We start from the raw sequence: 13,375 nt of genomic DNA on the forward strand, positions 1-13,375 counted from the left end.
GGCGTGGTGGCGGCGCCTGTAGTCCCAGCTACTCGGGAGGCTGAGGCAGGAGAATGGCGTAAACCCGGGAGGCGGAGCTTGCAGTGAGCCGAGATCGCGCCACTGCACTCCAGCCTGGGCGACAGAGCGAGACTCCGCCTCAAAAAAAAAAAAAAAGATCAGGGTTTAGTAAACTATGGCTCTTTGGCCAGATCTGACCTGCTTCCTGTTTTTGTAAATAAAGTTTTACTGGAATACAGTCATGCCCATTCATGTACATGGTCGTGTTCCCACTACAGTGGCAGAGAGTCGAGTAGCTGCAACTACTCAAATGGCCCACAAAGCCTTAAATATTTAGTATCTAGCTCCCTACAGAAAAAGTTTGTCAACTTTTGGTTTAGATTTTTCGTCTCTCCTGGAGCCAGTTTTGATTCTAACTTGTTCATTTCTGTGTATATTGTGATCAATTTCTTTTTGCTGTGATAGTTTCTCAGTCTTTTCTTGCTTCTTGGTCAGTAATTTTTTGGAATGTGTTTTATCTGCTGTTACTTTCTTTTTTTTTTTTTTCATGTAAGACAGGTAATGTGCTCACGTAACAAGGTTTGAGAGAGGCACTTCTCAGACATCTATGTGAAAACCCAATTACCATACTTATGAACTACAAAAGGATCGTGTCTGTGGTTTTCTCATGGTTAGATTGAAGTTATGCATTTTTTGGCAAAAAATACCATAAAAGTGATTTGCCCTTCTCAGGGTTGACAGATTAGGCTAAGAAAAATACAGGATGCTAGTTAAATTCAAATTTTAGAGAGACAACAAATAATTTTATAGTGTAAATATGTCTCATGCAATACCTTATTCTCAGTGCATTGTATCAGAGATTACTGGATACCAATCTGTCCTATTTCTGGTGATGTAAACTTTGATGTTAAGGTGGTATTTGGGAGTCTCTCCACTGAATGTTGCTATTTTGCCCTTTATGATTAATAAACATGGCTGAATGTGGTGGCTCACGCCTGTAATCCCAGTGCTTTGGAAAGATGAGGCAGGAGGATCACTTGAGTCCAATATTTTGAGATCAGCCTAGGCAGCATAGTGATACGCCATCTCTAGACACACACACACACACAGACACACACACACACACAAAAGCTATGTTGGTGGTGCGTGCCTGTGGTCGCAGCTACTTGGGAGGTTGTGGTGGGAGGATCGCTTGAGCCTGTGGGGGAATGGAGGTTACAGTGAGCCATGATTGCACCATTGGCCTTGGATAGAGGAAGACCCTGTCTCAAAAAGTCTTGGAGACTGGCTGGGCACGGTGGCTCATGCCTGTAATCCCAGCACTTAGGGAGGCAGAGGCAGGTGATCATGAGGTCAGGAGTTCAGGACCAGCCTGGTCAGTATGGTGAAACCCCGTCTCTACTAAAAATATAAAAATTAGCCAGGCATGGTGGCACACGCCTGTAGTCCCAGCTACTTGGAAGGCTGAGACAGGAGAATAGCTTGAACCCGGGAGGTGGGGGTTGCATTGAGCCGAGATGGTGCCACTGCAGTCCAGCCTGGGAGACAGAGCAAGACTCCATCCCCCGCCCTCTCTCCCCCAAAAAATCTTGGAGACTATGGAAAATCCTGTTTTTCCTCAAACTTTCATCCACTGATTTTAGTGTCTACTAGTGTGTCTTATCTGTAAAAATTATTGTGATATTTTAGTGGCAATTTTGTATTCTCTTCATTTCTTCTACATTTATTTATTTATTTATTTATTTATTTATTTATTTATTTGAGACGGAGTCTGGTGCTCTGTTCCCCAGGCTGGAGTGCAGTGGCGCAATCTCGGCTCACTGCAAGCTCCGCCTCCCAGGTTCATGCCATTCTCCTGCCTCAGCCTCCCAAGTAGCTGGGACTACAGGCGCCCACCACCACGCCCAGCTAATTTTTTGTATTTTTGGTAGAGACAGGGTTTCATCGTGTTAGCCAGGTTGGTCTCGATCTTCTGACCTCATGATCTGCCCACCTCGGCCTCCCAAAGTGCTGGGATTACAGGCGTGAGCCACCGCGCCCGGCCTCCTTCTACATTTATTAATTGGAACTTTTCTCTAAGGAAGTGCAGTCCCTTCTTCCACCACTTAATTTATTCAACTATTTAGTTTTTTTCAGTTTGGAATCATATTCTTTGGGGAATGATTCAATACGGTACTGTCATTATTAATTTCAGTGTTCAACTTGTTCCTGCTTTAATTATTTGGAGTTCCTTCAGCTTGGGTCTTGTGTCCTTTTGACATGCCTTTTTTTTTTTTTTTTTTTGAGATAGGGTCTTGCTCTGTTGCCCAGGCTAGAGTGCAGTGACACAGTCATGGCTCACTGCAGCCTTGACCTCACTAGATGCCAGTGATCCTCCCACCTCAGCCTCCTGAGTACCTGGAGTACAGGTGTGTGCCACCATGCCCGGCTACTTTTTGTATTTTTGTTTTCTAGAGATGGGGTTTTTTTACCTGTTGCCCAGGCTGGTGTTGAACTCCTGGGCTCAAGGGATCTGCCCGCCTCAGCCTCCCAGTGTTGGGATTACAAACATGAACCACCGTGCCTGACCCTTGAGCACTTCTTTAATTGATTTTTTATTGTTGTTGTTATAATCCATTGGCTTTAGTATATTCATAGAGTTGTGTATCCATCAGCAATTTTAGGACATTTTCATTACCCCCTAAAAAACCACATGCCACTAGTTATTCCCTAAGTTCACCATTTCCCAGCCCTTGGCAACCACGAGTCTACTTTCTATCCCTATGGATTTGCCTATTCTGGACGTTTCATATAAATGGAATCATACAATATATGATCCTTTTTGATGGCGTCTTTCTCTTAGCATAATGTTTGCAGGATTGTGTTAGTTTCCTGGAATTGCTGTAACAAATTACCACTCACAGAGTGGCTTCAAACAACAGAAACTTATGCTCTCATAGTTCTGTAGGCTAGAAGTCCAAAGTGTTGGTGTTAGCAGCACCATAACCCTCAGAAAGCTCCTGGGAGAAGGATCTGCTCCAGGCCTCTTTCCAGGCTTCTGATGGTTACCAGCAATCCTTGGCACTCACTCCCATTTCTGTCTCTTCCTTCATGTGACAGTCTCGCTCTCACTCGCGCACTCTCTGTCTCTCTCTGTGTGTGTCTGTCTCCCTGTCTGCCTGTCCCAGTGTTTGAGAGACAGGGTCTCTGTCACCTGGACCTGACTGCAGTGGTGCAATCACAGCTCATTCTTACCTGCAACACCTGACCTCAAGTGATCCTCCCGCCTCAGCCTCTCAAGGTGCTGGAATTACCATCGTAAGCTACCACATAACTTGTTTGTTTTGTTTTGTTTTTTTGAGACAGAGTCTTGCTCTGTCACCCAGGCTGGAGTGCAATGGCACGATCTCGGCTCACTGCAACCTCTGCCTCCTGGGTTCAAGCGATTCTCCTGCCTCAGCCTCCCAGGTAGCTGGGATTACAGGCATCCGCCACCATGCCCAGCTAATTTTTTGTATTTTTGGTAGAGACGGGTTTTCACCACATTGGCCAGGCTGGTCTCCCGACCTCAGGTGATCCACATGCTTCAGCCTCCCAAAGTGTTGGATTACAGGTGTGAGCTACCGCGCCCGGCTCCACATACCCTTCTTATAAGGACATTAGTCACTGGATTTAGGGGCCACTCTAATCCAGTACTGTCTTATATTAACTTGGTGACATCTGCAAGGAACTGATTTTCAAATTAGGTCAAATTCACAGATACTGGGGGGTTTGGACTTCAACATATTTTCAGTGGAGACAGTGATTTACCCCCCAACAAGGCGTCCTTCATGTTGTAAAATATATGGGAGCTTCATTCCTTTATATGGCGAGTAATACTCCATTGTATGAATAAACCACATTTTATTTATCCATTCTTCAGTTGATGGGCCTTTAGGAAGTCGTTTTCTGCTTTTTGCCTACTAATAAATATTGCTGCTACGAACATCCCTGTAAAGCTTTTGTATGGATATGTTTTCATTTCTCTTGGGTATGTATCTAGAGTTGAGTTGCAGGATCATAGAGGAACTGCCAGACTGCTTTTCACAGAGGCTGTCCTATTTTACCTCCCCACGAGCAGTGTGAGCAGTGTGTTTCCTCCGTCCTCACCGACAGTAGCTATGACCTATTTTGGATGACAGCTGTCCTAGCAGATGGGAAGTACTACCTTATTGTGGCTTCAGTTCCATTGCCCTGATGGCTAATGGTGTTGAGCATCTTTTCACGTGCCTTTGCCCATTTATACATCATCTTTGGAGAAATAGCTAGTCAGATATTTTGTCTATTTTAAGATTTGGTTATTTGTCTTCTTAAGAGTCCCTTAGCAAATATATAATTCACAGAAAATGTCCTCCCATTCTTTGTGTCTGTTCACTATCTTAATGTAGTGCCCTCTGAAGCCAAAAATTTAATGATGTCCAGTTTATTTTTTATTGTTCCTTGTGCTTTGGTTTCATATCTAGGAAACGAGTGCCTAATCCAAGATCACAAAGATTACACCTATGTTTTCTTCTAAGAGTTTTATGCTTTTAGCTTCCACATTTCATTCTTTGACCCATTTTGAGTTAATTTTTACATATGGTGAGAGCTAGGGGTTGAATTTCATTCTTTTCCATATGGATGTCCAGTTCTCCCAACAACGTGGGTTTGAAAGATTATTATTTCCCCCACTGAATTGTCTTGGCAGCCATGTCAAAGATCAGTAGACTACAAACGTATGACTTTCTTTCTGGACTCCTAATTCTATACCATTGATCTACATAGGTGTGAGCTGTTGCACCCAGCCTCACACTGTCTTCATTACTGTAGTTTTGTCGTACCTTTAGAAGTCAGGAAGTCTGCATCTTCCAACTTTGTTCTTTTTCAAGATTACTTTGACTATTCTGGGTTTCTCAGATTTCCATATGAATTTTAGGATCAGCTTGTCAATTTCTGCAAAGAAGTCAGCTGGGATTTTGATTGGGATTACTTTGATCGGTAGATCAATTGGGGGAGCATTGCTATTTTAACAATATTAAGTCTTTAGCTCTGTGAATATGGGATGCCATTGTGTTTATTTAGGCTTAATTTCAACAATGTTTTGAAGTTTTCAGGGTATAAGTTTTATGCTTATTTTATTAAATTTATTCGTAAGTATTTTATTCTTGTTGACGTTATTATAAATGGAATTGTTTTCACTTCATTTTCAGTTTCTTCATTGCTGTTATGCCGAAATAAAATTGATTTTTGTATATTGTTCTTGTCTCCTATACCCTTGGTGAATTCATTTATTAGTTCTAATTTTTTTTTTAAATAGATTCCTTAAGATATTCTATATGCAAGATCATGCCATCTGCCTTTGTTGTTGTTGTCTTGCCAGTTGTGCTGGCTACAATCTCCAGTACAATGTTTATTAGATGTGGTGAGAGCGGAGGAGGAAGGTATGCGTCTTTCACCATTAAGTGTGATGTTAGCTGTGGAGGTTTTATAGCTGACCTTTATCAGGTTGAGGAAATTCCCTTATATTCCTAGTTTTTTGAATTTTTATCATGAAAAGGTACTGGATTTAGTCAAATACTTTTTCTAGTGTCTACTGAGATAATCTTACGGGTTTTTTTTCTTTTATTAACACAGTGCATTGCATTGATTTTTGTATGTTGAGCCAGCCCTGTGTTTCTGTGATAAATCCTACTTGCTCATGATATCTTTTTTATGTGTTGCTAGATTTCAGTTTACTAGTGTTTTGTTGAGGATTTGTGTGTGTGTGTATTCATGAGGGATATTGGTCTATAGTTTACTTGTGATGCCTTTGCCCAGTTTTTGTATCAGGGTAATTCTGGCCCTATAGAATGAGTTGGCAAGTGTTCCCTCCTGATTTTTTGAAGCATCTAGGAAGGATTGGTATTAATTCCTTAAATGTTTGGTAGATTTTACTAATGAAGCTATCTGGAAATTTTCTTTGATCACTAATTTAATATCTTAAATTTGTAAATAAAATATGTACTAAGTTTTTTTTTTTTTTTTCTGTCGCCCAGGCTGGAATGCAGTGGTGCCGTCTTGACTCACTGCAAGCTCCGCCTCCTGGGTTCACATCGTTCTCCTGCCTCTGCCTCCCGAGTAGCTGGGACTACAGGCGCCCGCCACCACACCTGGCTAATTTTTTTGTATTTTTTTTGTGGAGACGGTTTCACTGTGTTAGCCAGAATGGTCTGGATCTCCTGACCTCGTGATCCACCTGCCTCCTCCCAGCGTGCTGGGATTACAGGCGTGAGCCACCACGCCCAGCCTGTACTAAGGTGTTTTATTTCTCCTTGAGTCAGTTTAACTTTTGAGTCACTAATTTATGTTATTGAATTTGTTGGCATATAGTTCATAGTATTAATTCATTTATTTTTATTTCTTTTCCCAGATGTTTTTAAAGCTAAAATTTCCCTCTGAGCATTGCTTCAGCCATTTCCCATAGCTTGTGACATGTATTTTCATTTTTAATATAATTTTGCGATTTCTGTTTGTATTTCTTCCTTGATTCAATTGTTGTTGAGAATTTCTTAAAACATTTTTGAGGCCAGGTTCAGTGGCTCATGCTTCAAACTCCTAGACTCAAGGGATTCTCCCGCCCAGCCTCCCGGGCAACTGTACTACAGGCACAGTTACCTTTTCAGTTGTGTTTTCTTGTAATACCGTTGTACTCCTCCATCGCCCAGTGTGTCTTTGATTCATAAAGCATAAGGGATCCATTTTGGTATGTCTGTGAAATGGGTCTCTATGCAATCTTTTTTTTTTTTTTCAGATGACTGCCCATTTGTCTCAGCAATACTTATTAATTTATGGATATTTATTTTTGGAAGTCATGAGTTCAGCACTGGGAACAGATTAGGTTACCTAGGAATACATTGTGGAGTGAGAAAATAGGGCCTAGGCCTGAATTTTGAAAGGTTCCCAAAATGTCAACAGTTGAAGAGGATGAATCAACAACAAAAAACCACTCAGAGAGATGAGAAGCCTCTGGAAGTGATTCTGTCAGTCAAAGGGAGAGACTGGCTAAGTCAAAGCTTGCTGAGAGATTCAGGAAGTGTAGGACAGAAGTTGTTCACAAGATCCAGCCACACGGACACCGTGGACCTTGGTGACTGCTGTCTGGAGGAGAGACGAGGGCAAATGTTAGATTAGGGTGGGTTCAGAAGTCAGCAAGAAGTGGGAGATGGCAAACAGTGAGACTAGTTGCAAGAAGCTTATCTGTGAAAGGCAGGAGAGTGAAGAGGAAGGTTTTAAAGATGAGAGAAACCGACACGGGGGCTCACGCCTGTAATCCCAAAACTTTGGGAGGCTGCAGAAGGGAGGATCACTTGAGCCCAGGAGTCTAAGACCAACATGGGCAACAGGTTGAGATCCTGCCTTTACAAATTTTTTTTTTTTTTTTTTTTTTTTTTTTTGAGATGGTGTCTCGCTCTGTTGTGCCCAGGTCGGAGTGCAGTGGCACAATCTCAGCTCACTGCAACCTCTGCCTCCTGGGTTCAAGCGATTCTCCCGAGTAACTGGGATTACAGGCGCCGCCACCACACCCGGCTAATTTTTTGTATTGTTAGTAGAGATGGGGTTTCACCATGTTGGTCAGGCTGGTCTCGAACTCCTGACCTCAGGTGATCCACCACCGTGGCCTCCCAAAGTGCTGGGATTATAGGCATGAGCCACTGTTCGGCCCCCAAAGTGTTTTAAAAATTAGCCAAGTGTTGTGGCTAATAGTAAGGATCCAGTGAAGAGGAAGAGGTGGAGGCAACAAGTGAAGAGACTGGTGATCAGTAGTGAAGGGCTTCTGACATGGCAGCGTGAGAACTAAGCCTGAGGCAGAAGGGCCTGCTTTGTTGCAGCAGGTGAGGAGATGAGGATGGAGAGAGGACTCTCTTTGTTTCCTCCTTTATTGTGATCAGAGCAGCAATAGGTTAGAGGTGATGATGGAGGTAGGATGGTGGGTGCCTGTGAGTTCCAGCAGAGGTCAAGGGTCATGTTGTTGAGGGGCCTGCTGAGGTGGAGGTGTGGTGACCACATTGCAGATCCAGAGGGTCACCCCATCTAATCCCCAGTTAGGACCTTTAGCTTGGCTGCCGCACCTGGGGAAGGGGCCAAGCGTTCAGCTTTTCATAGCCCGTTACTTTTCCTCCCATCCCATCTTCCACATTTATTACCCTGCTAAAGCCCCTCTAGCCATGGCCTCATTCTTGTTGCCCGGGTGGTGCAGAGAGCCTCTCATGCACTGATCCCTGGTACCCCCAGCTTGGAAGGCTGGCAGAGCACCCCATACTCTCAGGCCCTGGTGGTTCTGATCCCTGTTGGAACTCCCCTGTAAGCAGCCTCTGCCTGTGTGGCTTAGAAGGTGAGCAGAGATCATCTAGATACTAATTTCTATTGCTGTGGTCTTCTTGGGGGGATGTCCAGCCTCTGGTATTCCCATCTGGGAAGACCATTGCAGTTGATTCATCTTATTGGAAGCTGTGAAATGCAGTTTCGAGGCAGAGGAGATAATTTTGTGCTTGCCTTCTGGCTCAGTCCTGAGTATCCTCTCTTCTGCAGGGGTACACAAACTTGCCTGATTCCAGGGATGTATGGATAGGGGATGAGCGAGGAGGCCTTTCTGCAGTGAGGAAGAACTCCGCCTACGGTGAGTTGCGGGGAGTGTTGGGGATAGCCAGCTGCCTGGTTTGGGGACTCGGGGGCTGATGGCTGTTAGATCTTAGTGGGTCACTGGTCTGCGGGAGAGCTGTTGCTGTCCTGAGGCCATCACAGGGTCTCCACCTATTTCTTGTAGGCCGCAGAGCCTCCCTGGGCAGTTGCTGCTGTTCACCATCCAGTCTGTCCAACTCGGGGACCTGCTTTTCCTCCTCCTATCAGGATTTGGCCAAGCATGTCGTGGACACTTCTATGGCTGATGTGAGTAACTGCTCCTGCCTGTCCCTATCATTCCTTTACCTAGACCTCTGCTGGGTGTGCAGGAAGAGAAAATAGGAAAAAAGCTGGACAGATGAGGAGCCCAAGGCTTATGGGCATCTTCAGTGGTTCTTCATCTTGAGAAAAGGGGAATTCAGGCCAGGTGTAGTAGCTTATGCCTGTAATCCCAACATTTTGGGAGGCTGAAGCGGGACGATCACTTGAGGTCAGCAGTTCGAGACCAGCCTGGGAAGCATAGCAAGACCCTGTTTCTACAAAAAAATAAAAACATTAGGCCAGGCGTGATAGCTCACACCTGTAATCCCAGCACTTTGGGAGGCTGAGGTGGGAAGATTGCTTGAGTCCAGGAGTTCAAGACCAGCCTGGACAACATGGTGAGAGTCTGTTTCTACCAAAAAATACAAAAAGATAGCCGGGTGTGGTGGTGTGTACCTGTAGTCCTAGAGACTGGGAGGCTGAGGTGGGAGGATCGCTTAACCCCAGGAGGTTAACGCTGCAGTGAGCCGTGATTACGCCACTCCACTCCAGCCTGGATGACACAGCTAGACCCTGTCTCAAAAAAAAAAGAAAAGGAGAATTGAGCAGAGGCAGGCCAGACTGACTAACCCCGGGGCTTAGTTTTTACGATGCCTCCTAATTTGGGTGTGGCCATTGTGTCCCCAGGTAATGGCTGCTTGTTCGGATAATTTGCACAACCTCTTCAGCTGCCAGGCAACAGCTGGCTGGAAGTAAGTTTGTGTGGGGTCCTTTGTCCAGTGTCTCACGTCTTGGTCCTAAGCTTGTCACTCTGCTCAGCTTCTCTCCTCCCTTCCCTTACCTGGATTCCTCGAGTCTTCACTCTGAGCCCCTCCTTTGTGACCCTTGGAGCCCATTTTTGACTCCCTCCTATTTTCTGTGCTTGGTGTCTCCCCCCAGCTACCAGGGTGAGGAGCAGGCGGTGCAGCTTTACTACAAGGTGTTTTCTTCCACTCGGCATGGCTTTCTGGGGGCAGGTGTGGTGTCCCAGCCGCTGTCTCACGTGTGGGCGGCTGTCAGTGACCCCAGTCTATGGCCCCTGTATTACAAGCCCATCCAGACAGCAAGGCTGCATCAGCGAGTGACCAACAGCATCAGCCTGGGTGAGCCCAGGGAAGAAAGGCTTCCACGGGGCCTGGCTTCTGGTGTGCCCAGTGGGGTCCTGCTGGGGGATAGAGGTGGTGGAGGGTTGGAGGCAGCCCTATTGGGAGGCCAGGTACTCAGGTTACCTTGATTGCTCAGCCTAGGTTGAGCTAGGTGTCAGGTGATGGGGTGATGGCGGGGGGCTCCCTGACCGGGAAGGCTTTAGGACTAGGTCTGTCCATGGGCCTCCTGACCCGCCTTATCCCTGTCCCTCCAGTGTACTTGGTGTGCAATACTACCCTGTGTGCATTGAAGCAGCCGCGGGATTTCTGTTGTGTCTGCGTAGAAGCCAAAGAGGTGCCTGCCTTGGTGGTAAAGACGTTGTGGGAAGAACTTGGGCTGAAGTGTCATGAGAAAATCTATGTGGGCATCAGGTCCTTTAGGGGAAGGAGGGCAAGTTGGGGCTGGAGCCAGAGTAGGGGTGACTTGAAGGCTGGCCCAGTGTTGCCTTTCACCATACTGTCTACACGGGAGCCTGTTCCTGTTTTGTCCACACCACACAGGCAGACTCCCACTTCCCTCTGTCCGCAGGGTCACCTGTCTGTCATGGCAGCCCAGTCTGTGTATGATACATCCATGCCAAGACCCAGCAGAAAAATGGTTCGCGGGGAGATCCTGCCCAGTGCCTGGATCTTGCAGCCTGTCACTGTGGAAGGGAAGGAAGTCACCAGAGTGATCTACTTGGCCCAGGTGATAAATGCTTTGTGGCCGGCCTCACAGCACAGGCTGACTTGGCCCCACAGCCCCCTGGGATTTTTCTCTCTCGCTGTTGAACATCCTCCAGTGCCCAGGCCCTTTGGCCTGAGACCTGGAGACTCAAGGGCTTCCTGAGCTTGCAGTAAAGGGAGTCACTGGGGAATTGGAGAGAAGGGAATGAGACAGGCATTCATCAATCTTTTCTGAAGCTGCTGTTACCAAAAACCTAGTGACCAGCATCCTGTGGGTGATCCCAGTGTCCTTAGGAGATAGATGAGTCATTGTGAGGCAAAAGCAGCAACCTCGGCAGAGTGATGACCTGTTTGGTTCACCTCTCCCCTCCCAGTCCCTTGACTTGTACTTTGTCACTAGGAGGTGAACACCAATGCTTAGATCTGAATAGCAGAGCCCAGGGGCCTGTAAACACTAAGCCACAATCTGAGGTGCTTCTCCCATCACCACAGGCTGGGGGAACTCCATGGGGCTGGAGTGCGCCTGGCACACTCTCTCAAATCTATTTGCACCTTAAATTATTCTCTCTCTGCTTTCAGGTGGAACTTGGTGCTCCAGGCTTCCCACCTCAGCTCCTGAGCTCTTTCATCAAACAGCAGCCACTGGTAATAGCCAGACTGGCTTCCTTCCTTGGTAGCTAGCATCTCACCATCAAGATGGTGCTGCTGAGATGCAGGCCCAGGCTGCTCAAGAGAGACACTGTGGCAGCTCCTTGTTACTTTCCATACCCCAGTGCAGGAAAAGCTGGTGCTACCTGCTGTGGCCGACTGGGGCAGACAGCACTGGCCCACGGATGCCAGCAAAGCCCGGTCAGTACTTGGTCACAGCTGGCACCAGTGCAGAGCAAACGGCCTGAGCTCCTGGCCCAGGCTATCCAGAGTGAATGCAGCTCAGCTCCTTTTGGATTTCTCACCTTTCTTTCCTGTTTCTGGGACTCTGCAGCAAAGAGGCCACTTAAGGACCGGGACTGGGCACAGCCAGCAGAGCCAGGGGACTGCAGTGCTTTGGCAAGGTGCTTCTGCAGGCTGGTAGGGAAGCAGGCAGCCACTGGCCAAGACTTTGCTCTGAATCTACCTCCAGCATTCAGCTCTACTGTGTGATGGGACGTTAAAAATACCAAAACAGAAAGAGGGTTCAAAAAACAGCTGAACAAACCAGAACACGGATTCAGAATCTTTTCTCCCTCTTGAATTTTTGCAAAATACTTTCTTATTGATTTTTGTTTTGTTTTTTTTTCCTCCCTTTCTCTCCCAGGAGAAGACACTTGGGTCTTGGCATGAGTCGGGGTGTTGAGCGACGATGCTCTGATACGGAGCCGTCACTCTAGAGCTCGGTCAGATGGAAGACACTGTAGAACCAGGTTGGACAGATTTGGGGTCAGGGTCGGGGGCTGAGCTCTTTTGAGGACTGGTGGGAGCGGCAGCCAGATGCTGGTTGCTGACAAGGCAAGAGGAATTTCAGAGATTAAACATTGTCCTTTGAGGGAGAGGAGGTGAATGAACTCCCAGAGGAGGGGAGTGGCTCGTTGGGAGGAAGCTCAGTTCCAGAACTGACCTCAGTGCACTTGGGAGGCGTGAAGTCCTGAGCATTCCATGATTTCTGCTCTGGCCCCACCTATCCTAGGATGGGATTGGAAGGGATGGAGAGTGGGTTCGGTGTTCTTGTACTTTAGTCTGGCTGAACATGAACTCTGAATATTCTGTTTACCTGGAAGTGGCAGGGGTGGGAAAGATTCTCATCTTTAGTTCTCGTGCCCAAAATCTTTGGTAGATGGAGGGTAACTGGGGATTCAGAAGATGTGGTAGAAGGTGTATTTCTGTATAGTGTGGCAGAGATGTATTTTTCTAAAGTGTTGGCAGGGCATTTTTCCCTCTTACCTCAGACTAAGTTATTTATATATTGTTGATTGAAGGTTTTTTAAAATTGCTTTTAAACTTCTTTTTCTCGGGTAAATTTTTTTGGTGACATGATATATTTAACACCCTATTTATATACTCCTTCCTCTTTTCATATAAATCTCTTACTAAGACTACTGACCAAAAAAGTCAGAACATTTTTAAATTGAAAGTCCTCTGTGTACTTTATCTAGTGAAGAGTAGATGAAATACTGCACTAGGATAGCCTAAGTGTGTGATTCGAGCTTGGCAGAGGTAGCTGGAGATCACACTGGCAATACCCACTCGTAGCCGTCTCAAAGATTCAGTTTACATGTAGGTACAGTTTCCCATGAACTTGGCATTGCTTTGCAGGGTAAATAGCAAGCAGGTAAGTTGCTCAACTGTGGCCCAAGTAAGAACTGAAGGGGAGGATCCAGAGCCATCACTGCCACACCTAACACTGACCACAGTGCCCTGGGGCTTCTGAGGCAGAGCCACCTATGGGAATCTGAGTCGGGGGATAACCAGGAGGTGACCCTGTCCACCTTAATAGAGAAGCCAGCTGGGCGCGGTGGCTCACTCCTGTAATCCCAGCACTTTGGGACGCCAAGGCAGGTGGATCACCTGAGGTCAGTTCGAGACCAGCCTGGCCAACATGGTGAAACCCAGTCTCTACTAAAAATACAAAAAAT

General features: G+C 46.4%; 1 protein-coding gene and 1 non-coding gene across 2 annotated transcripts in view; one reads left to right on the forward strand and one right to left on the reverse strand.

The window, feature by feature from the left end:
- The window catches only part of STARD9 (StAR related lipid transfer domain containing 9), a 149,096-nt gene extending 136,227 nt beyond the window's left edge, over positions 1-12,869 (forward strand). Inside the window, exons 27-33 of the mRNA XM_025390871.1 lie at positions 8,566-8,653; positions 8,801-8,922; positions 9,604-9,668; positions 9,856-10,058; positions 10,316-10,395; positions 10,630-10,788; positions 11,346-12,869. Coding sequence (XP_025246656.1) covers positions 8,566-8,653; positions 8,801-8,922; positions 9,604-9,668; positions 9,856-10,058; positions 10,316-10,395; positions 10,630-10,788; positions 11,346-11,447 — 819 coding nt within the window. The 3' untranslated portion in view covers positions 11,448-12,869. The remainder of the gene's footprint in view (positions 1-8,565; positions 8,654-8,800; positions 8,923-9,603; positions 9,669-9,855; positions 10,059-10,315; positions 10,396-10,629; positions 10,789-11,345) is intronic.
- Positions 549-649, reverse strand: LOC112628201. The gene has a single exon (XR_003120369.1). It is a non-coding gene; the product is annotated as a small nucleolar RNA U13 (small nucleolar RNA).
- Positions 12,870-13,375: the final 506 nt, after the last annotated feature.

This window comes from Theropithecus gelada, chromosome 7a (assembly GCF_003255815.1).
Source record: "Theropithecus gelada isolate Dixy chromosome 7a, Tgel_1.0, whole genome shotgun sequence".
NCBI lineage: Eukaryota > Metazoa > Chordata > Mammalia > Primates > Cercopithecidae > Theropithecus > Theropithecus gelada.